Source organism: Chrysemys picta, chromosome 15, assembly GCF_011386835.1.
Source record: "Chrysemys picta bellii isolate R12L10 chromosome 15, ASM1138683v2, whole genome shotgun sequence".
Taxonomy (NCBI): Eukaryota; Metazoa; Chordata; order Testudines; family Emydidae; genus Chrysemys; species Chrysemys picta.
This window is the reverse complement of record NC_088805.1, coordinates 3,288,386-3,312,119: the sequence shown is the minus strand read 5'-3', so window position 1 is coordinate 3,312,119 and position 23,734 is coordinate 3,288,386. Positions and strand designations below refer to the sequence as shown.

Here is a 23,734-nt window from a genome sequence, read left to right as displayed (position 1 = left end):
ATTACACAAAATTGAGATACTATGTCACCCTATATACCATTTCCATGAAGAGTACTTCCTTTCCTGAATACAGATCTCAGTCATTTGCAATTTAAAAACAAACCAACAGCCTTTTGCCTGAAGCCATCCTTTGAATGTCCTCTCCGATTTCTTGATCAAAAATTTTATCTCAGAGGGGAATCAAAATTTGTGAGATTACAACAGCTCTTTCACACTAACATGACATTTGGTGGGAAGAGCGAGGCACATGTGACAGGGTAGGGGAAAATATTTAACTTACATAGCATTGTGTCATTGCCCCAGGCCACGCGGTATCCGCCTACGGTACACTGTTTGCTTTATAATCTCTCCTAGAAAGCGCCACAGTAGTAATCAGAACACCAATACCTAAAAAGTAAACCATTAGAGAACCGAGAGGGCTGAATTCTTCTACCAGCTCCTTCAACTATTTACTCTGTGCAAGAAATTACACAACTCGGCTAGAAATCTTGATGTGAAGATGTTAAAGTCCCGTGGTGTATAATTACGGCCGCCATGGCAAACTATTTTTGTATGAATTATTTTAGTATCAAGTGGCAGAATTGATAACATGCACCCAGGGCCATTATTTACTTTCTATACAAGATGAAGGTGATAAAGCGTGCACAAACCTGAGTATGACTGAGCACTAACGAGCACCTGTGTCCGAGTCAAACTGGAAACGGGCGACGTAGCAAACCCGTCTCCTGGCACTTTACCAGGCTAAAGAAATTACAGTGCCTGAAGTTAAAGAAGAAAGGTTTTTCTGCTTGCTGAAGGAGAGCGCAAAGATTCGGTGCAGTAGAGTTTAAAGACATGGACAGAGCATTGGGAGGGCAGCATGAAGGTAGCAGTCACATTCTAGATTTTAGAATCTCTCTCAGGACTGTGGGGAGGCCGATCCAAAGGCCGGATCTTTTCTCCAACACATGCACAGGTGGGGAATGCAGTTGGCAACCACTTCGCGATTTATTTTCCTCCCCCTACCCCTTTTATATTCCTAGAGTGCTTTTTGTCCATGGCGCTCAAATTACTTCATATGCATGCAAAACACTCAGTGCCCCCATGAGATAGGAGGGGACAATACAAGGACTACGAGAGGTTAAAGGATTCCCCTCCGGCCCCCAAGTTAATAAACGAGTGGCAAAGCTGTGAAATCTTGAAATCAATTCCTAGTCCTCTGCTCCAACACCAAACCCATTTCCTTCTCCTCAACAAGATCCCAGGGAAAAGCGGGGGGGAGGGGGAGAAGAGTGTGTGAAAAAGTTTGCCTCCTCTCCTCTGCCTTAATCCTATCAAAGGCTCCATGCCATAATCCACCTGAGTTATTTCTTATCTGATTTTCAGCATGACCAGTTAGAGGGATTTTCACAAAACCAATTATAGGTGTTGAGTCCAGATCAGTTTTTCATAGGTTTTTAATAACTGCCTCTCTCACTCACACCAATTAAAGATTAAACAAAGGTTCTCACTGCCTCTTGCACTTTATTGGGCACCCAAGCTATAGCAAGACGCTCAAAGAACTGATTTCATTGCAGGATCAAGCAGGAAGACAAGCAGAGGGTCAGGTTGTGATTTCTCAAACATTTCACAAGAGAAACTGAAGTTCACAGTCCCAGTGAATTACCTTTTATTCACTGACAAAAGTCCCGCTTTAGTTCTGGGTTTGGATGATTGAAGGTCACCATGTATTAACTCAGCTGGGAAGAGACAAACATTAAAATTGTGGCAATGCAACTGCACTTACAGCCTGTGGTTAATACTGCAAGGCGCCCCACTCAAGTTAAGCAAGTAACCTGAACGCATCATGCCCACAGCACAGGGAGGTCAAAGGCCTTTCTAAAATTTTGTAACTTAGGCCACTGACAGCAGCGTGTGGGCAAGGAAGAATGCATTTGCTGTATTATTCATCAACAAATCTGAGGTGAAAGAGCCTTTAACGCAAATAGGACCTAGCCACGCAGGGGAGACATGATGGATGGGTGTTGTCTTCTGCTCCTATGAATCAGCAAGCAGAAGGCTGCTCCAGCCGTTGGTTTCAAGAATGATTTCTGTGAAAAGCAAGTACTTTGCACAGCTCCAGATACTTCCTCTTCACATCCACTCTAGTAATCATTTACCACAGTGGGTTTGCATTGCAATTAATGACTACAATAAGGAGAAGTTATTTACCTGTAATTCTACTTCTTTGAAAAGCTCATTCAACCTTGCTACCACTGCTCTCAGGGGGTCAAAATGATTGAACAGGTGAGGAAGCGCCACTTATCTCACGCTAGAGAGCTAAGGCTGGTGGCTGTTATCTCTCCAGAAGATGCATTCCTTATCTGGAAGGGTTAGTAAAAATGAGAAGACCAAAGAGGAATTCAGGAAAGGGAAGTTGGGAAATACTGTTTGGGAGGAGACGGTACAGCAGGGAGGATTCTTGGATAAACTAAGAATTGACTCAGACTTGATGCAAAAATATTGCCACCCAGATAGGTTGTCTCACAATTTAGTCCTTCATAAAATGACCCAAATTCATTCCTGCTATAACACCACCGATTGATGTATTTGACCCAGCATAACATCTTTGAGAGCATGAAATAAGCGTTGAGACGGACTCTGCAACTCTGCTTGCAAATAAAGGGAAAGAAACCAACAGAATGTGGTTTCAGGAAGAATGTGACAGAGAAAGCAACAGACTGGGAAATCTCCTGACACAGGAAGCTCCTGACTTTCTCACTGCACAGGGAAGCAGTGTTAATTGCTGTGTTGCCTTGTATCGGCCACTAACAAGCCAATTGTAGTGAGAACTAAAACAATGCTAAGAACCAAGGGATCTCAAGTGTCCCAGCCACAAATCACCACCACAAGAACGGGGGGCTCTGCCTCATGCAGTCCTAGCTACAGACACAGCCCCAGATACTGAACTCTTCCCCTGTCCAGTTCTGAGTCAAATGAACTTGATGCATCTTCTGGAGAGCGTGCAACTGAACAGGAAGCAAATTGGCCAAGCTTGCAAACACAATGCCAAGCACGACACTCTTCCTATCCTCATTCCACCCAGAGAGACAGCACCACGCTGCCAAATCCCTTCCGACTCATCAGCCACCTCCGCAGTGCGGCTCTCTATGCACCCATTGAATCCTCACAGGGGGAGTTTGGGGACTATGCTGAATGCCTTGTCCGCACCAGCAGACTACAAAAGATGCCTTCTCCATAGATGGCTTACCTCTGGATAAACGTCAGTGGTGGAACTCCAGGTGAAGCAAACGAGGCCATCACATGAAAATGAGAAGACTGAGAATGAACCTAGTTAAAACACTGATTAAGTACAATTAATTCTAAAATTGCCATGCTGTGACAGAGCTGTCCTCTCCTTGGACCCTGAAGTACTGCCCCTGTATTCCCTCTCTGTGGTCCCTTGAGAGCACCCACTTAAAAGGTTTCCAGGTCCCAGCCATCACCTCTCCTGGGCAAAGACCTGCATCTCACTCACTCCTGACCAGGGGTTTGAAGGATTCACATCTCCCTGATCTACACTGAGACATCCCAAGCAAGCCATTCTACCCATGCTTTGCTTTCTCCTCGAGGGCTATGACTAGTGTAATTACCAGTTAGCTCCTCCTAAGCAAGTACATTTATTCTTCAGGCAAGACCATTATAGAGAACACACAGAAACCAAACTTCCCATGTGCATGCTAAAAGCTCACCAGAGGTTACTCTGCAGCCTTATGGGGCCCTAGTGAACTAGAGTATTTCTAATCCTTCCACAAGGGTGAGAATTCCGCTTGGAGAGAAGGTCCTGTCTGTCTGCTGGATCAGGAAGCAGAGTCCAGAGTCAGTTTAAACTCAGGCTATTTATACAAGAGTCCTTTCATTGCCTCAATCTCTGCATGGGGGAGGGGATAGCTCAGTGGTTTGAGCATTGGCCGGCTAAACCCAGGGTTGAGAGTTCAATCCTTGAGGGGGCCATTTAGGGATATGGGGCAAAAATCTGTTGGATGATTTAATTGGGGATTGGTCCTGCTTTGAGCAGGGGGTTAGACTAGATGATCTCCTGAGATCCCTTCCAATCCTGATATTCTATGATTAATCCAGTTTGAACTAGTACATGTGAGCCTCTCCTAGAGCTGGTACCTCTCTGGGGGCATAATAATCTGAGCAAGTTGCCTTCACCACCGGTTTTAGTTCCTGGAGGAGCTGTGGCAGCCCTCCCCCATGGAGGGGCAAAGCATAGATAAACCATTTGTTTAATACAGTGGACCCCCAAAACACAGACTCAATTCAGTAAGGTCTCCTAAGGATATGGCAGGAAGTTGCCCTGTCACACCTTCCTCTGTACCAGAGTTATGCGATTTCACTTTGGGCACTTGATAGGCTGTGTCCTCCTCCTCTTGTGCTCTGGTGATGGTTTTTTAGGACTATTAAAAATGCTGATCAAGAATAACTGCTACATGAAACACACATTAGAAGCCCTGGAAGATAAAACATAAAGCTAGAATTCAATTTTAACTTAAGAAACTTGCTCGGAAGAGAAGGGGCTTATCAGAAATATCTGTAAAAGCTCCTGAGTCTGAACATGAATAAGCTGAGCACTGGGCTAGGAAGCCTCTCTGAAATCCCCCTCAGAAATGAGTCTCTTGCTATTTAACGTGCCCCACGTTTTCATACACAGCAGATAAAGGAAATTTAAAGCAGCAACAAATCCTCAGGAGGTGGCCTACGGTGGCAGAAAAATGCAGTTTTCCCAGCCAGTGCAGTTGAAGGAACAGTTCACAGCTGAGGATGCTGAAGCGGCAATGCCAGATCACCACCACACACACACACACAGTCACCAACACAGAACAGCTTTTTATGTTCTGGGATTTCAAGCCGGCCAGTGAACTGACTGAAAAGGTGAGATAATAGGCAGGGACAGTTAGAAAGGCAATAGAAAAAATATAAGAAATAACTCCAGAGATATCAGCCATTTATAATCACTGTTATGAGACAAAGTTATCACATAGTTTTATGGCCCCTTCCAATTTAGGATTTCCTTCCAGTATTTCTAATCCATTGTACATGAGGCCAAGGCAGTGGTAGAAGAGCATGTCTGTTGGATGTAAATTTCCCTCCCAAGGCTCTTGGACATCAGAATTGACAATTAGGTGTATACTTAATAAATGCCACTTTAACTGAAAAATATGATCAGCAGCTTTCCCAAAGTAACATTCCCAAACACTGGTGTTACTAGACAAGGCAGGCAGATGCCAGAGTGCAATGTGATTGGAAGCACAATTATGTGCCCCTTGCTCAGCTACACCTGCAACTACTAGAGCAGTAAGGAAGTGAGGTTCAACTCTAGCTCTTCCAGAGTTGATGACCTGACCTGCTCGGAGCAGGTGCACACAAGGGCCTTGTCTACACTATCGGGGTAAGTCAACCTAAGTTACACTGGAGCTAACGTAGCTTGGGTCAACTTACTGCGGTGTCTACACCGGACACCAGAACGCTCTCCAGTCGACTTACCTTACTCCTCTCATTCCAGTGACATACCAGAGAGCGCTCTGCTGTCGATTTAGTGGGTCTTCACTTCAGTTTTGAAGCACTGACAGACATTGAGGCAAGCTGAACATGGAACCCCATGAGGCCTTTTCAGAGTCACTTTAAAATACAGCTCGAACATAAAACAGGAATAAACACCCGCAGGTTTTGAGTAAGTAGGAGAATAATGAACGATACACAAAATCAAAGTCAACCTGCACTTAATCATTTGGGGTTACTCCTCTCCTACTTACTACCCTAAAGCTGTATAAAGAACCATAACAGTAGTGCATATTTTATCTGAGATTATATCTTATGTAAATTCATTGCAGTGATTGCTGGCTGAGACTGCTACAATGATGGCTGAATTCTAACTATTACTATAACTCTTTTTATAACTTTCTCAGTTCTTTTGGACTGAAGTTTCTAGGCTTGTTCTCAGTTCAAAGGTGATGATGTTTTCAGAAAGCATCAGCTATGCTTCGCTTAGAAATTCCAGTTACAGGAACGAAGACATCTTCCAATATGTTCTGGCCCAAGTTTTTATAGTCATAACTCAGCTGAGTCAAACACTCAGTCCTCATTGAATCCAAGTATGACAAAGTTGGTTCAGTGGTTAATTATGCATGTCTGAAGTCAGCAACACCACGATTGCATAATAAAAGTTTGCCACACATTTTCTCAACAGCCATGAGAGACTGCACTCCTGCACTGCTTATAAGCGCCACAAGATGAATAGCTCCTGTTCACCTTTTATACACACAGCAAAATGAACTGCTCAGATTTTCATTTTTTTAAGAACATAAAGAAGTATTCTTAACCATCTTAATTTGAGAATAGTGAAAATCTAAAATGTTTTAAAAACAGTTGTTGATGAACTGAAACTGTTACTCAAATACAGGGGTAGGCCTAGAAAGCTAGAAATAGGTAACCCTGTCAGAACACAAGACACTTACTGATTATCAGTTTTTATTGCTCTGCTTTCAAGGGTTGTATGACTTGACCAGACCAAATTTACTCTAGATTGAAACAGAGAAGCCTTTTCAGTAGGTTTAGGAATATGTTAGTTTGGCTAGCTAAAGGTGAACTGAAATGTTTCTTTTTATATTTTTTGGATCCTACTCATTTAGCCAGACTCAAGGCTAATCATTTTAGAAAGCAAGAATAACTTTACATGTAACTGGAAGGCTTAATACCTGCCCAGATCCAAGTTCAGGACCTCAGGGTTCTGATTTCTCTTCCAACCCCAATGACATCACTAACAGCTAATGCTTGTAAGGCATGATGCTCCCAAAGAGCTAAATTATGTCAGTTGTACCAGAGGAAACAGAACACCCTGTGACATTGCACTCCGTAGAATCATAGAATATCTGAGTTGGAAGGGACCTCAAGAGGTCATCTAGTCCAACCCCCTGCTCAAAGCAGGACCAATTCCCAGCTAAATCATCCCAGACAGGGCTTTGTCAAGCCGGGCCTTAAAAACCTCCAAGGAAGGAGACTCCACCACTTCCCTAGGTAACGCATTCCAGTGTTTCACCACCCTCCTAGTGAAATAGTTTTTCCTGATATCCAACCTGGACCTCCCCCACTGCAACTTGAGACTATTGCTCCTTGTTCTGTCATCTGCCACCACTGAGAACAGCCGAGCTCCATCTTCTTTGGAACCCCCCTTCAGGTAGTTGAAGGCTGCTATCAAATCCCCCCTCATTCTTCTCTTCTGGAGACTAAACAATCCCAGTTCCCTCAGCCTCTCCTCATAAGTCATGTGCTCCAGACCCCTAATCATTTTTGTTGCCCTCCGCTGGACTCTTTCCAATATTTCCACATCCTTCTTGTAGTGTGGGGCCCAAAACTGGACACAGTATTCCAGATGAGGCCTCACCAATGTCGAATAAAGGGGAACGATCACGTTCCTCGATCTGCTGGCAATGCCCCTACTTATACAGCCCAAAATGCCGTTAGCCTTCTTGGCAACAAGAGCACACTGTCGACTCATATCCAGCTTCTCGTCCACTGTGACCCCTAGGTCCTTTTCTGCAGAACTGCTACCTAGCCATTCGGTCCCTAGTCTGTAGCAGTGCATGGGATTCTTCCGTCCTAAGTGCAGGACTCTGCACTTGTCCTTGTTGAACCTCATCAGGTTTTTTTTGGCCCAATCCTCTAATTTGTCTAGGTCCCTCTGTATCCGATCCCTACCCTCTAGTGTATCTACCACGCCTCCTAGTTTAGTGTCATCTGCAAACTTGCTGAGAGTGCAGTCCACACCATCCTCCAGATCATTAATAAAGATATTAAACAAAACTGGCCCCAGGACCGACCCTTGGGGCACTCCGCTTGAAACCGGCTGCCAACTAGACATGGAGCCATTGATCACTACCCGTTGAGCCAGACGATCTAGCCAGCTTTCTATCTACCTTACAGTCCATTCATCCAGCCCATACTTCTTTAACTTGGCGGCAAGAATACTGTGGGAGACCGTATCAAAAGCTTTGCTAAAGTCAAGGAATAACACATCCACTGCTTTCCCCTCATCCACAGAGTCAGTTATCTCATCATAGAAGGCAATTAGGTTAGTCAGGCACGACTTCCCCTTCGTGAATCCATGCTGACTGTTCCTGATCACTTTCCTCTCCTCTAAATGTTTCATAATTGATTCCTTGAGGACCTGCTCCATGATTTTTCCAGGGACTGAGGTGAGGCTGACTGGCCTGTAGTTCCCCGGATCCTCCTTCTTCCCTTTTTTAAAGATGGGCACTACATTAGCCTTTTTCCAGTCATCTGGGACCTCCCCCGATCGCCATGAGTTTTCAAAAATAATGGCTAATGGCTCTGCAATCTCACCCACCAACTCCTTTAGCACCCTCGGATGCAGCGCATCCGGCCCCATGGACTTGTGCACGTCCAGTTTTTCTAAATAGTCCCGAACCACTTCTTTCTCCACAGAGGGTTGGTCACCTTCTCCCCATGCTGTACTGCCCAGTGCAGCAATCTGGGAGCTGACCTTGTGCGTGAAGACAGCGCTTTATGGAAATATGCTTTATGGAAATATGCTTATGAATATGACATAACTGGAATATGCTTCACGCTAAATACCCCTTGTATGGTATCATTACAAAGCTTATAATCTACTGAGTGTGTTCATCTTATTTGTTTGCATGTATTATTTCTATGTCTGGAGTTAGGAGAATAAGATAGAAACTTGAATTACTGATGTAAACATATTAAGTGGAAGCCATTAAGGATGCTTCAGAATCAATGAACTGTAAATGGCTCTGTTTACTTGCAAACCTTCCTGGGTACCTCTGGGCCAGCCTAGGAAGAAAGGAGGCTGGGGTCTCAGGACATGTGACCATGTCCCCGGATAATAAAATCCATCTTAAATCTGGTACTTTTTCATTTAGGAGGAGGAGTGGGAACCAAGAGAGACAAAAGATTCCCACCTTGTGCCAAAGCTATAAAAGGGGGTGAAGCGGGACAAAAAGGCGGCCAGTCATGAGAAAGCCCTTGCTTATCACCTGAGATGTCTGCCGGAACTAACAAGGACTGTACCGGGGGAAAGGATTGGGCTCAGACTAGGAAGGAGTCTGGTCTGTGAAAGAAGCTTATTGGAATATCATTGTGGGTGAGATATTACCTGTAATCCATTTCTTAATGTATTAGGCTTAGACTTGCATGTTTTGTTTTATTTTGCTTTGTGACTTACTTTGTTCTGTCTGTTATTACTTGAAACCACTTAAATCCTACTTTTTATACTTAATAAAATCACTTTTGTTTATTAATGAACACAGAGTAAATGATAAATCACTTTTGTTTATTAATGAACACAGAGTAAATGATTAATACCCGGGGGAGCAAAGAGCTGTGCATTTCTCTCTATCAGTGTTATAGAGGGCGGACAATGTATGAGTTTACCCTGTATAAGCTTTATACAGAGTAAAATGGATTTATTTGGGGTTTGGATCCCATTGGGAACTGGGTGTCTGGGTGCTGGAGAGGTAACCTGCTGAGCTGTTTTTGGTTAAAGTTTGCAGCTTTGGGGACATGGCCCAGATCCTGAGTCTGTGTTGCAGTAGGCTAGCATATCTGGCTCAACAAGGCAGGGTTCTGGAGTCCCAAGCTAGCAGGCAAAATGGGCTCAGAGGTAGTTGCAGCACATCAGGTGACAGTCCCAAGGGGATCCCTGTGACCGAACCCGTCACACACCCTATCAGTAGAGCACCCTGTTTTTCACAAATACAAGAAAGCTGAACAAACAAGAAACCTTACCCAACACAGTGGCAGGTCCTGTTGCTCCTGTCCCGTGAGGGCTAAAATGAAATAGGATGAAATTTCCCAAAAAATTATAAAAAATCATCATCATCACTGGGCTTTCCCCATTGGTATGATCTCAGGTCTTGGCAGAAAAGCAGCTTTCAATTTGCCTTTAAAGGATAGTCATAACTTAAGTCTAATCTCATAGTTGGTGTCTGGGATCTTAACAATTTACATATTTCATATGACACATTTTGGTCACCTTTAATATAGTTAGTTCAATTTCTCCCAACGTTGCCAAAACAATAGAAAACAGGGTGATAAACTAATCACCACTAACAATATAATTTCTGAAGGCAACAATAAATGCGGTCCTTTGAACCTCAAGCAAAATTTCAAACCCATGGGAAGTCAAGACATAGAACTGTACAAAATTTATGCAGTTAATATCCCTATCAGATCTATCTCAGAAGGTATACAATATACATCATATATTAGTTCTCTTGTGAGAAGTCATAAGTTTTGGTCATAATACCTAGCATTTAGATGTGGTACTCAGCCACAAGGAAACAAATTATATTCTACATTCAAAATAATAAGAAACACAACAGATTACAAAGGAAGATAGTAACTTTAAAAATCTCGTCTAAATGTTATAACAACTTCTTTCTTCCTACAGAGAGGTATGTTAAGTATAATTGACTTTCCTAAGTACAAAAGTCCAACCAAATCCTCTTTCCTTTCTGAAATATCCAGGTGTACTAATTAAATTTAGATAGTCTAAAATATTTAAATTCGAAATTCAGTATGCATCACATTTCTAAATATAAACATAAGTGTTTAGTAATAACTTAGAATTAGCTAGAACAAAAAATGGAACTGACTTGTGAGCGCTACTGATAAAGATTTAATTTTTATTACTGTTAATATTTTGCTGATATTCCTTATACCTTCAAGTCAGTGGCACTGCTACAGGTACCCGCATGGCCCCACAGTATGCCAACATTTTTATGGCTGACTTAGAATAACGCTTCCTCAGCTCTCGTCCCCTAGCGCCCCTTCTCTATTTGCGCTACATTGATGACATCTTCATCATATGGACCCACAGAAAGGAGGCCCTTGAAGAATTCCACCGGGACTTCAACAATTTCCACCCCACCATCAACCTCAGCCTGGACCAATCCACACAAGAGGTCCACTTCCTGGACACTACAGTGCAAATAAGTGATGGTCACATAACCACCACCCTATACCGGAAACCTACTGACCGCTATACGTACCTAAATGCCTCCAGCTTCCGTCCAAGACACATCACACGATCCATTGTCTACAGCCAAGCCAAGATACAACCGAATTTGCTCCAACCCCTCAGACAGAGACAAACACCTACAAGATCTTTATCAATCATTCGTAAAACTACAATACCCACCTGGGGAAGTGAGGAAACAGATTGACAAAGCAAGACGGGTACCCAGAAATCACCTACTACAGGACAGGCACAACAAGGACAACAACAGAACACCACTGGCCATCACATACAGCCCCCAGCTAAAACCTCTCCAGAGCATTATCCACAATCTACAACCTATCTTGGAAAATGATCCCTCACTCTCACAGACCTTGGGAGGCAGGCCAGTCCTTGCTTACAGACAACCCCCCAACCGGAAGCAAATACTCACCAGCAACTACACGCCACACCACAGAAACACCAACCCAGGAACCAAACCCTGTAGCAAACCTTGTTGCCTACTCTGTCCCCATATCTACTCTGGCGACACCATCAGAGGACCCAACCACGTCAGCCACACCATCAAGGGCTCATTCACCTGCACATCCACTAATGTTATATATGCCATCATGTGCCAGCAATGCCCCTCTGCCATGTACATTGGCCAAACCGGACAGTCCCTCCGCAAAAGAATAAATGGACACAAATCGGACATCAGGAATGGTAACATACATAAGCCAGTAAGTGAACACTTCAATCTCCCTGATCATTCTATTACAGATTTAAAAGTCACTATCAGTGAACAAAAAAAACTTCAGAAACAGACTTCAAAGAGAAACAGCAGAACTAAAATTCATTTGCAAATTTAACACCATTAATCTGGGCCTGAATAGGGACTGGGAGTGGCTGGCTCATTACAGAAGCAGCTTTTCCTCTCCTGGAATTGACACCTCCTCATCTATTATTGGGAGTGGACTACATCCAGCCTGATTGAATTGGCCCTGTCAACACTGGTTCTCCACTTGCGAAGTAACTCCCTGCTCTCCATGTGTCAGTATATAATGCCTGTATCTGTAACTTTCACTCTATGCATCCGAAGAAGTGAGGTTTTTACCCAAGAAAGCTTATGCCCAAATAAATCTGTTAGTCTTTAAGGTGCCACCAGACTCCTTGTTGTTTTTGTAGATACAGACTAACACAGCTACCCCCTGATGCTGATATTCCTGTTATTTAAGTTTCCAGACATATATACCTTTGTTTCCTTCTCTCAAACACTGCACCTCAGGAAAATGCAACATTTGCCTAATGACTAGGAAGTAGAAATGTTAACCTCCAGCTCTGACTACTGAAGTTATTAGTGATCGTCACACTGGCCCCAACTATTGAGTCTGAGACTGACCTTTGAAATATACAGAGGATTTAAAGAATACAAACTTTTCCCTTATTTTCATTACAGTGTGAATGCAGAACATTTAGAAGTCAATAAGTACAACTTGGAGAAGGCCTAAAGCAAGAGGTGCCAGCTTGTCTCTACAAAGAGCAACTATGGCTGCACTAGCTTCTTGCCAGTATAGCTAAAGGTCTGGTTAAATAGTTTAACAAAAAACATTAATAGAAGTGCTCTCTTCTGAAAAAGAGTGTGTGAAGTATTGTCTCAATTTAAAACCTTCACTTGCAATGTTTGTGACCCAAAAACCTCAGCACTGTATTAATGCCGGAGAACCAGAAGGAAATGACTAGACTATTTTCACTGCCCCTAACTGAGTGAAATGCTAAGAAAAAAGCATTAATGATAAAGGCTAAATTCTTTATATAAAATACTAAGCTTAAACACAGTTATACACTGAAAAGTGACTACAGGTGGCATCAGGTATTCAATATCGATTACTCCATAACAAATATGTTCCAACAGCCAGCTCTGCAAATTCAATCTGGGAAAGTCAAGTTGTGTTCTTCCTAGCTCCTGTATGCACCATCACAAGAAATGAAGATGCTGCACTCAGAACTTAACAGTTCTGCTGATCATTCTAGATCACGAATCCACTCCAGCTGCCCGTCTCGCAGCTGAGATGACTTAGGATAAAAACTTTTTTTTAGAAACAAGTAGCTATTACTATTTACATCACTTTTCTGACCATACCACACTTTAAAATACTGTTTTAAACTGGTTCAAGCTAACTAAACAATGACCAGTGTGGACTGAACTTAACCATGTGAAAAACAATATGAAAACAGTGTTCCAGTTTAGGTCCCTACCTAGGTTAGAACAGCTCTGAACTATGCTTAAACAGTTTGGCCCTGATCCCCCACTGATTAGCTAAATCCTGTTTGAAGAAACAGTTGGCCTGAACAAACTGAAAGCTTTTTAAAGCTAATATCAATTGAACCATCCCACCGACTAGCCCAAACCTTAGTTGGGCACACTTGGCTATTACACGAGACCTCTACAGTCCTGCAGACCAGACCGAGTAGAGAGCATGTCTCTAGTGAAAGTACTGCCTCATGTAATTTGTTGTGTAGAATTCACATCCCCCGCAGATTTCTTTACTTCCCTGCAGAAAAATGACTTCTGACAGTGAAGCAAAGGAAAGCAGCAAGAACAGTCACACACCACTCCCCAGAAGCAAGGGTGCATAATTTTGGGTGCCTGGAGCAGCCAGGTAAATCACCGCAGTGGGGGTTGGGCTGGGGACACCCCGGACAGTGGCTCCTCCCTGTGCTGGGCTCAGTTGCTAGTCCCAGATGGGCTGGCAAGAACAGGACTTTCTCTTCCCCTGTAAAGAGCAGCCAGGGCCAGGTCAGACCCACTCCCAGAAACCAGCCTCAGCTACAGGAAGCTCTGCACTCCCCTCCCACTCCCTGTCTCCATCACGCCTCAGCCGCAGCGGGAGGGGACACTGTCTGGGGAACTGCTCCCCCATCTGGCCAACCCCCCTGCATCCAGACCTCACTGATCTCCCCACCAAGCCTCATCCCCCTGCACGCAGAGCCCACCCCTCCCCCAAGCCCCCAGCATCCAAACCCGCACTCCACTGAGCCTCACCCCCTGCATCTGGAACCTCCCCACACCCAGATTGCCCCACATAGAACCCTCTTACCCCACACACTAAGCCCCTCCACATTGGATCTACTGGGCTGAGCCTGTCTGCCCCACACCTGGATCGGGGGACAAGGCTGGGTGTGCATGTGAGAGACTGTCCCTCTTGCTTGCTATCTTGATGCACCTGGCATGGAAGGGAAGGGCCCCATGGAGTTTCTGGGGCAGGCCTGGCCCTGCACTGTGTCAGGGTTGGGGTCAGCCTCACCACTGAGTCCTTGTCCCATGGGGCTGAGGGGAGTGCTGCAGGATGATCTCCTACCTCTATGCAGCCAGTAGCCCGTGCTCCCCACTGCCATGCTGGAGCCTTCACATTTATTTATTATGGAATAAAATATGCAAATTTTGCAAAATTTTAAAATATGGTGTGCAGAAGTCCCTCAGCAGTAGTATAGATATTGTGGGCCACGTGATTTAAGAACTTTGTACACAGTCTGGCCAGTATTCTAAAAAATAGGAGGCTAATTTTAGGTTCCTAAAACCATATTTAGGCACCTAAATAAGTGGCCTGATTTTCAAGAGTGCTGAGCACTCAATAGCATGAACTGACTTCACTGGGAAGTGCCAGATGCCCAGCACAACTGAAAATATAGTTACTTAAATATGGACTTAGAGGCTAAATTTAGCCTCCTTGTTTGAATATCTTGGCCTGTGTGTGTATATATATATATGTGTGTAGTGTGCTATGAGTATGCATACTATATATAGGGATGCACTGGGAACTATGGACTGCAGGGCATGTGTAAACCTATGAACGGTACAATATATTTCCACAGTACTCTGTGTATGTATGCTGTAATGTTCTGCATTTTGAGGTGAATGTATTGCAAGAGAACATCACCTAGTTCCTCCCACCAGACTCCCATGCAATAGCAAAATAAACCACTCTATGCTCAGCTTCACAGAAGCAAACAGAAGAGAGCTTAAGATCTAGTTCATCCTCCCTTGACCACTGCAGGTTTGATCCTTACAAAGTGTCTAGTGCATGTCCATCTAGTAGATTTATTGTGTGTAGTAAAGCATCACGCTGCTCCTCTCCCCACCTTGATCCGGTCCCTATCCCCAGGGTACCAGGGCCACCCTACATGTCCCTGTACCCATCCCCCATCCCTATAGTAGTTATCCCCTCCCCACCCAGGGGCGCCAGGCCAGCCCACCCTGGGTTCCTATAGTAGTCCCCCAGTACCTGCAGTAAGTCACCCCTCCCACAGTCCCTGTGCCCCCCACCCCAGTAACTGGGCTGCTCCCCCATCAATGTGCCCAAGCCACTGGCCCCTGCAGTAGCTGTCGGCCATCCTTGCAGTAGCTATGTCATCTCCCCAGTCTCTGTACCCCAAAGGAAGCCCCCCCAGACCACCAGCCCCCCCATCCCTGTAATAGCCAGGCCACCCCGGCCATCCCCCAGTCCCTGTAGTAGCTGGGCCATCCGCCCTCTCCAGGTATTCCCACAGGATAGCCCCCTCATTATCTGTATTACCCAGGCCCCTCCAAGATACACCCCTGGTATCTCTAGTAGCTACCCCCCAATAGGCCCCCCATTCCTATAGTAGCTGTCCCCCCCAGGGGTAGCCCCCCAGTACCTGTAGTAGTTGGGCCCCCCGGCCCCCATGCACTCCCCAGGACTGCGCCCTCAGACAGGCCCCCAGTCCCTGTACTAGCCCCCCCCCCGGTAGCCCCCCATACCTATAGTAGTTGCCCCCAGACAGATCCCCTGGTCCCTGTACTAGCCCCCCCCCAGGTAGCCCCCCATACCTATAGTAGTTGCCCCCAGACAGGCCCCCCCGGTCCCTGTACTAGCCCCCCCCGGTAGCCCCCCATACCTATAGTAGTTGCCCCCGAGGGCCCCCCGGTACCTGTAGTAGCTGAGCAGCCCGTTGCTGAGCACGAACCAGCGGCGCTGGTAGCCCTTCAGGTAGTTGGTCCATTTGAAGAGCCAGCCCTTGTAGGTGTCGGAGCCGGGCCCGGCGGGGGCGGCCGGGACCCCCAGCCCGGCCCCGCCGCCCCTGCCCGCCTGGCCCGGCTCGCTGCCCCCGCTCATGGCTGGCCCGGCGGGGCCCGGCGGGTTCTTGCAGGCCAGGCACGGGACGGCGCTGAGGATGGAGACCAGCCCGCGGGTGCCGCCGCTGCACAGCGCGGCCGCCTTCCCCATAGACCCGGCCCCGCGCGGCCCCTCCGCTCCGCTCCGCCCCGCCCGGCCGCCGGGGGCACCGCCGAGGGCAGGGGGCGGGGCGCCGCGCTCACGTGACCGGGCAGCCGCGGCCCCGCCCCCAATGTGTGATAATAGAGGGCGGGGGTGGGGCTCCCCAGACAGAGCAGGGCGGGGCTCCCTGGAGGCGGGGCCTAGACAGAGCAGGGCGGGGCTAGGACACAACACATGAGGGCTGGGGGGCCCCTAGAGGCGCTGCTCTAGGGAGGGGCGTGGATAGGGTGGGGAGGAGCCATGACACGGGGGGCGGGGCTCCTCAGGGGAGAGGGAGGCGGGGCCTGTCTCAAGCAGGGCTGGGGTGAGGGTGTTCCTGCTCTGGGGCCTTAGTTCCTGGCCCAGACTGACCCCAGGGCGCCTGCTCTCCTGCCCTCAGTGCCTGGGCTGCTCTGGCGGGAGCCTGGCAATGGGCTCACCCTTGGGCTGGGCCTCCCAGGCCAGCCACCCCTCCCAAAGGCTGGGCCTTGCCTGACCCACATGCTCCCCGAGGGAGGCCCCCTACCCACTAGGGTTGCCAACTTTCTGATAGCAGAAAACCAAACACCCTTGCCTTGCCACTGCCCCACAGCCCCACCCTGCCCCTTCTCTGAGGTCCCACCCCACCCCACTCACTCCATTCCCTCTCCCTCCATCGCTTGCTCTCCCCCACCCTTGCTCACTCACTCATTTTCACTGGGCTGGGGCAGGGGGTTGGGGTGTGGGAGGGGGTGAGGGCTCCGGGGTGGGGCCAGTGATAAGGGGTTGCGGATGTATGAGCAGTAGCGTAGCTAGCGGGGTGCAGGGGAAGCAGCCGCTTCCCCCCACCTTTCCGAAAGCAGCCGGAGGAGCGGTGGGGGGCATGGCATGCGGCCCGCAGCACGACCCGGCAGCCGCGGCCGGAGGAGGGGTGGGGCAGCCGGAGGAGGAGCCAAGGGGGTGTGGCCAGAGGAGGAGCCAAGGGGGGGCATGCCTTTTTTATATTTGCTCCCCCTCCTCTTAGAAGCTGGCTACGCCACTGTGTATGAGGAAGCTCCATGCTGGGGGATGGGGCTGAGGGGTTCGGAGTGTGGGAGGGGGCTCCTGGCTGGAGCAGGGAGTTGGGGTGGGGGGGGTATGGGCTCTGGTCTGGGGTTGCAGGCTCCGGGGTGGGGCCAGAAATGAAGGGTTCAGGGTGCAGGAGGGGACTCTGGGAGCGGGATGGTCAGGGCTCTGGCTGGGGGTGCAGACTCTCAGGTGGGGCCATGGATGAGGGTTTTTGGGGTGCAGGAGGGGGCTCCGGGCTGGGGCAGGGAGTTGGGTTGTGGGAGGGAGTAAGGGCTCCGGCTGGGGGTGCAGACTCTGGGGTGGGGTCAGGGATGAGGGTTTTGGGGTACAGGAGGGGGCTCCAGGCTGGGGCAGGGGATTGCAGTGTGGACTCTGGGCAGGGGCCGATGGGTTCACAGTGCAGGAGGGGGCTCCGGGCTGGGGCCGGGGGATTTGATGTAGGAAGGGGCTCAGGGCAGGGTCAGAGGGTTAGGGTGTGGAAGGTGGTGTAGGCTCAGGGCAGTGCTTACCTCAGATGGCTCCCAGAAGCGGCGACATGTCCCTCTGGCTCTTAGGCGGAGGAGCAAGGGTGTTCTGCGCACGCTGACCGCATCTGCAGGTACTGCCCCCACAGCTCCCATTGGCCATGATTCCTGGCCAATGGAAGCTGTGGAGCTGGCACTCGGGGTGGGGGCAGTGTGCTGCGACCACTGGCCGCTCCTGTGCCCAGGAGCCAGAAGGACATGGCTACCGCTTCCAGGAGCTGCGCATAGCTGGCCACTGCGGCCAACTGGACTTTTAATGGCTGACCGGAGTTGCCAGAGCCCCTTTTCAACCAGGCATTCTCTATTGCCTGTCAATCCTACTGCCCACCCAGCCCTGCTGCCTGTGGGGCCTGCGCCATACAAGGCCTGCCGAAGGTCTGACCTTGCCATGCTGGATGGTGATCCATCCCTCTTCAGATAGCCCTCTCTCAGGGTGGACCTGTACGAGTGCCTGCCTCTCTCTATACCCCCATTCCTTCTCCTGGCACCCGCCAAGAGGCCCTGGCTGCATTAGAAAAATGTGCCCTGGTGTAACTACATCAGTGTCCATCTAACCTGGTGCCCTGACCTGGACCTGTTACCTCAGGGGAAGGGGCAGGAAAACCTGTAGTGGAAAGTTATATCACCCAGTAGTGCTAGCCCCACACAATCAGAAACCATGAGTGAGGCTTCAAAAAAATAATAACATGGCCTTAAAAGTCAGGTAATTTTTAAAAAATAATCAATATGGGGTTCTGGTTCTTTGCCTTCTAGGTTTTGGACATTTAGGGTGCACTGGGGTCATCTTTTCATGCTTTTCTCTGCAACCACAAGGTCTAGAAATTGACTCCTGTTTTAAAATGAAAGCTGAGACTCACATATAATTATTTAACTCACGATATTGCCTTAACAACCAAAAAAAATTTAAAAATAATATTCTATTCTTTTAATAATAGATTTTATATTCTCTTCTGGCTTCTGAGGCATTAGAGTTCCTGTGTCAAGCCTTAGTCTGCAGCTAGGAGGGCTGGAAACTTACATACCCAGACTTAGATTCTCATATAATCAGGAGCTGGGGCTTTAAGAAACACATAAATGGACAATGATTAAATTACAAGAGTTGTTAACACTGAGTGTTTACAATAACTTGGTGCTTAACACCCACCATCTTTAATATCATGCCCCAGCTTCACAATATAGAATGCAGCCTCTCATTTTTCCACCTTTGTTTCCCTCACTTTATAATTTTTCTTTAAAATAAAAAACATTAAAAATATGGCAAAAAAATGCACAAACATACTTTTTTTTCAGTAACATCTGTATCTAAGCAAGGATGGCACAATATGCATATCATAACATCAAATGGATATAAAGCCATCTATAGGGAGTAAGTCTATGTGTCTTATTACTCCCCATTTTCTATCAAACTTGTCCAAGTTCGGGGTTGCTAAGACTTATTGTATTAGTATTTACCCTTGTCACTCTGAGCGAGGCAGTCCATTACGGTCCTGATGCATTTACCCATGCTATTGATCCTTTAGCTAGCGCTTAAGGTCATTTTCCATGACACACACATCCATACCACTTGAGTACCTAAAACAGATTAATTTATCCTCACAATGCTCCTGTGAATCAGGAAAGTATTATTATCCCATATAATTGTGAGGGAAAATTTAGCAGGCCTTAAACTTTAGTCAAGGCCCTGAGTTTGGTCAAGCTTGCTTACAGCCCTTGAACTAAGATCCTGCTTGTTTCTGTGTACAAGGGGCAGAAGGAGTCAGAGTGGAAAAAATCCCCAAACAGAACAATTTGTAAAACCCAAGCTTAGGAAATATATAACCACAATAGCACTGTTAGAAAAGTCAAACCGCAAACGAACCAGACTGTGAATAACAAGAAGGGTGATTGTTCTTTTTGCTTTTGACCTGTATTAATTTTGCAGTATATTCCAAAGAAGGTAATTAATACGGAATTATGTGTAATTTGTCTGTGGATTTAAGCTTTAAAAAGCTTGTGTGTTCCTGGACTCGGGGGAGCAGCTCCAATAACTGTCACCCCCTGCACGCTTGTAATCAATAAAGGGCCTCAGGCTGATCTGACTGAAAACACAACGCGTGGATTGATTTTTTCCACATCAGTTGGTGCCGTGACTCGGATAGACAGCGATTCCAAACACCGGAGGACCGTGAGCTGTTCCCCACCAGACCCTGGGCCCATCGGAAAGGTAAGAGACCTTTTGAAATCTCTGTTTAGGGTTTCTGGTGGAGGACTGCCCGTAGGCTCTGGGTTCGGGTGAGTTGCACGCTCTATTTGGATTTTTTGCTGCCAGACATGCCTGACGCCCTTCTGATCTGTTCTTCTCCCCGGGAAGAGCCAAGTGTGTGGCTAGATAGGCCTCTGACTCTATTACGGTGTGCCAGTGTGTGTGTTGGTGTTGCTGGCCCAGAGGGCCCGAGTGGGCAACAGCGGGGTTCGTTGCCCAGTGTGCGTCGCACCAATAGACACACCAGGATGGAGAAGCAAACCAGGTTTATTTGAGATCTCGAAAAGGCACTCAGGAGACCAGCATGTCTCAAATCAGAAGTAAGGTGAAAATTGGAAAAACACAAATAATATTTTTGTAAAACCTGGAATTCTTTTTGTTAAAAATTGGTTTAAACTGAAAATGAAGGGGCTTAACAGTAACTCATCTGTGTATATACGTTGCCTGCTCTAACCTGTAAATAACTCATCTCTTTTTCCTAGTTAATAAATCCTTAGTTTACTATAGGATGGGCTACAAGCGTTGTCTTTGCTGTGAGATCTGGGATACAAATTGACCTGGGATAAGCGACTGGTCTCTTGGGACTGGACACAACCTGAATACTTGTGATTTTTGGAGTAAAGCGACTATCATCACAGAGTTGAGCTTGCCTGGGTGGCAGATAGACTAGAATGCCCACGGGGACTGTCTGTGACTCCGGGGTAAGGCTGTTACAGTGCTATGGGAGTTCATATTTGTTACTGGGCTGGTGAAATATAATTATAGACCATACAGCCAGTTTGGGGTCTCTGCCCTGCTTCTTGTCGGTCTGCCCTGAGGTTGGCTCTCACGCTCGTGAATCACTCCAGACAGCCTGACACTGGCCATAGTCTTTCCGCTAGGTGTCAAGCCCCACTATAAAATGGCTGCTCTAGTCCCCAGAGGAGGTTGCAGTACGACGGTTACAATACAAAGGGGGGGCTGTAGTGGGGTGGTCACCCCGCTCTGGCCCGGAGGGGGTTAAAGCAGCCCTGGAGAGGGCTGCAGCGGAGAAAGCTGGGCTGATTGGGAAAGCGGCCACAGCTGTGGTCAGTTTAATCAGGGCCCAGCTGACCCTTATAAGAGGGCTGGGGCCAGAAGCTGAAGACAGACCCCCTCTCTCTAACTTCTGCGAGAGAAGGACCCGGCTGCCTGGGAAGCTGAGGAGGGTAACTAGGGTGGAGCAGGGCTGGGGAAGGGCAGAGGGAGCTGGGGAGCTCCAGCCTAGCAAAGCCCCAGGCTGCAGGCCAAGCTAAGGGCCCACAAGAGGGTACTGGGGCTGCAGAGGGGCAGCCCAGATATAGACAGAGGCTGCTGGTCCAACCTCCCTTGCCGATGACGAGTGGTTTACAGACTCCAGTCTGCCTCAGGGAGCGGGGGCTAGATGGTGACTGGCAGTAGCCACTGAGGCAAGGTGGGGATAGAGGGTTGGGGGTTCTCCTAGGTGGTGAGACCCAGATTGGGGGTTGCTGCTGGGGGCAGAACCTGGAAGTAAAGGGCCCCAGGGTCTGGGAGGGACACGGGGGCCAGTGGCAGGCGAGGCACCGGCCTGCAGAGGGTTAGGGTTAGAAGAGCTAATTCCCAGGACATCCAGCAGGAGATGCCACGCCGGTGAGTTGTTGCCCCGCCACAGGGCCCCTGAAGCCAAATGGCATTTTCAAAACAATCCTGACACAGACATAGCCCCACTCGGTCACAGCCTCACTCGGCCCCCAACCCCACACCACAAAGCTGAGAGATGCAGCAGCAGCAAGATGCCCTCTAGCACAGGGGTTCTCACAACAAATGTTTTGGTGGCCACAGAGTGCGGCCACCAATTCTTGCTGGTGGCGGCTCTGACAATTTTTTCTAAAATATGTAATTAACGTTAGGAAAAACAAATAAATATGCAAATATCCATGTTCAAATCATTGTCATTTATTTGTGTAGGGTTTTTTGCAGAGTCAGTAATAAAAATAACGTACAGTTGTATTTTGGTGTCCTCGGCCCCCACTGCCTCCCCTGGCTCCATGCCCATCGCCTCTGGCCCCTGATGCCTCTTCCCGCCCCCGACAGATCCCCCACTGCCTCTCCATCATCCCCAGGACCCCACTGCTTCCAGTAGCGTAGCTGGAGGGGTGCAGGGGAAGCAGCTGCTTCCCCTCAGCAAATTTTTCAAAAACCGTGCCTTAGTTAGGCGGGGTTACCATGGCGCCAGCGGCGCCACTCTAAAGCCCGGCTTCCCCAGCGTGCTGCTACATACCCCGCCCCCTCCCACTGCCACGCCCATCAGCTGTGTCTCCCAGCAGGAGGGACACACAGCTGATCGCACAGGGAGGGGAAGATAAGAACCAAGCTCTGGCCTCTGGCAAGCTGGGCTCAGTGGGAGGACTGGGAGAGGTGCTTAGCATACCCTGGGGGATCAGCTGTCTCCCAGCAGGAAGGAAACACAGCTGATTGCCTAGGTAGGGGAAGATTAAGAGCTGGGCTCCTGCAGGCAGGCTTTGCCGGCTTCCCCCAGCATGTGCATTGCATACCCTGTCCCCTCCCTGCCGTGCTGGCTGTCTCCCAGCAGGAGGGAGGCAGACTGCTAATCTGGGAGGTGGAAAGCACTGAGCTCCAGCAAGCTGGGCTCCTGGGGAGGAGGAGAGGCTGGAGCCTTGGAGAAGAAGTGGGTCGGTCAGGGCATGCCCCTATAGGGGGCAGGGGCACCCACCCCACCCACCAGTCAACTGTTTATGGGGCCCTTGGGGGCCCATGAGCCATCAGCTGTTTGGCCGGGATGGGGGCAGTAGGGTAGCTAGGGGAGTGGGTGCTGTTTAGCTGGTTTTTGGCCACCAGCCAATCAGCAAGGGGAACTGCTCCTGAAGCAGGGGCTGAGCTGGGAGATCCCACTGGTGAGGTGCAGACCCACCTCCTCTCCTACCTGCTCCTTGTGGCACTGTGGCAGGCGTGCTTTCTCCGGCTCTGCAGCAGCAGCTCCTAATCTCTCACCCAACTAAGGTAGGGTTACCATACGTCCGGTTTTTTGGTAATCAAACCCCCGTCCGGGGGTAATTGCCAAAAAGCCGAACATGTCCGGGAAAATACCGCGGGCCAGGCACTTCCCCTCCCGGGCTCCGGGGGCGCAGGATCCAGAGGCAAGGGGGCTGCCTGAAGCCGGTAGCGCTCGGGCAGCTCGGCTCTTAAACAGAGACGAAGAGTCAGAGGAGGAGCAGAGCAGCCGGAGCCCGGGAGGGGTAGTGCCCGGCCGGGGGCGCAGGGTCCGGAGGTCTGGGGGCTGCCCAAAGCCCGAGCGCTATCGGCTTCACGGTTTGCCGGGCAGCCTCCAGACCCTGCGCCCCCGGCTGGGCGCTTCCCCTCCCGGGCTCCAGCTGCGCTGGGGAAGCGCCGGCCGGGGGCACAGGGTCTGGAGGCTGCTCGGCAAACCGTGAAGCCGATAGCGCTCGGGCAGCCCTTTCCACGTGGCTGGGAGGGAGGAGGGGGAGTTAGGGCGGGGACTTTGGGGATGGGGCGGGGAATGGGTGGAGTTGGGGCGGGGGTGGGAAAGGGGCGGGGCCAGGGCCCGTGGAGTGTCCTCGTTTTTTTATTTTTTAAATATGGTAACCCTAAACTAAAGGCAGCCAGTAGCAGCAGCTGGTGAGTG

The 23,734-nt window shown here is 48.7% G+C and overlaps 1 protein-coding gene across 2 annotated transcripts in view; it reads right to left on the bottom strand.

The window, feature by feature from the left end:
* The window catches only part of LOC101933726 (oxysterol-binding protein 2), a 374,699-nt gene extending 358,370 nt beyond the window's left edge, over positions 1 to 16,329 (bottom strand). Inside the window, exon 1 of one of the 2 annotated variants that reach the window (XM_065568637.1) lies at positions 15,953 to 16,329. In XM_065568637.1, coding sequence (XP_065424709.1) covers positions 15,953 to 16,248 — 296 coding nt within the window. In that variant the 5' untranslated portion in view covers positions 16,249 to 16,329. The remainder of the gene's footprint in view (positions 1 to 15,952) is intronic. The other variant, XM_065568638.1, reaches the window with a different exon arrangement.
* Positions 16,330 to 23,734: the final 7,405 nt, after the last annotated feature.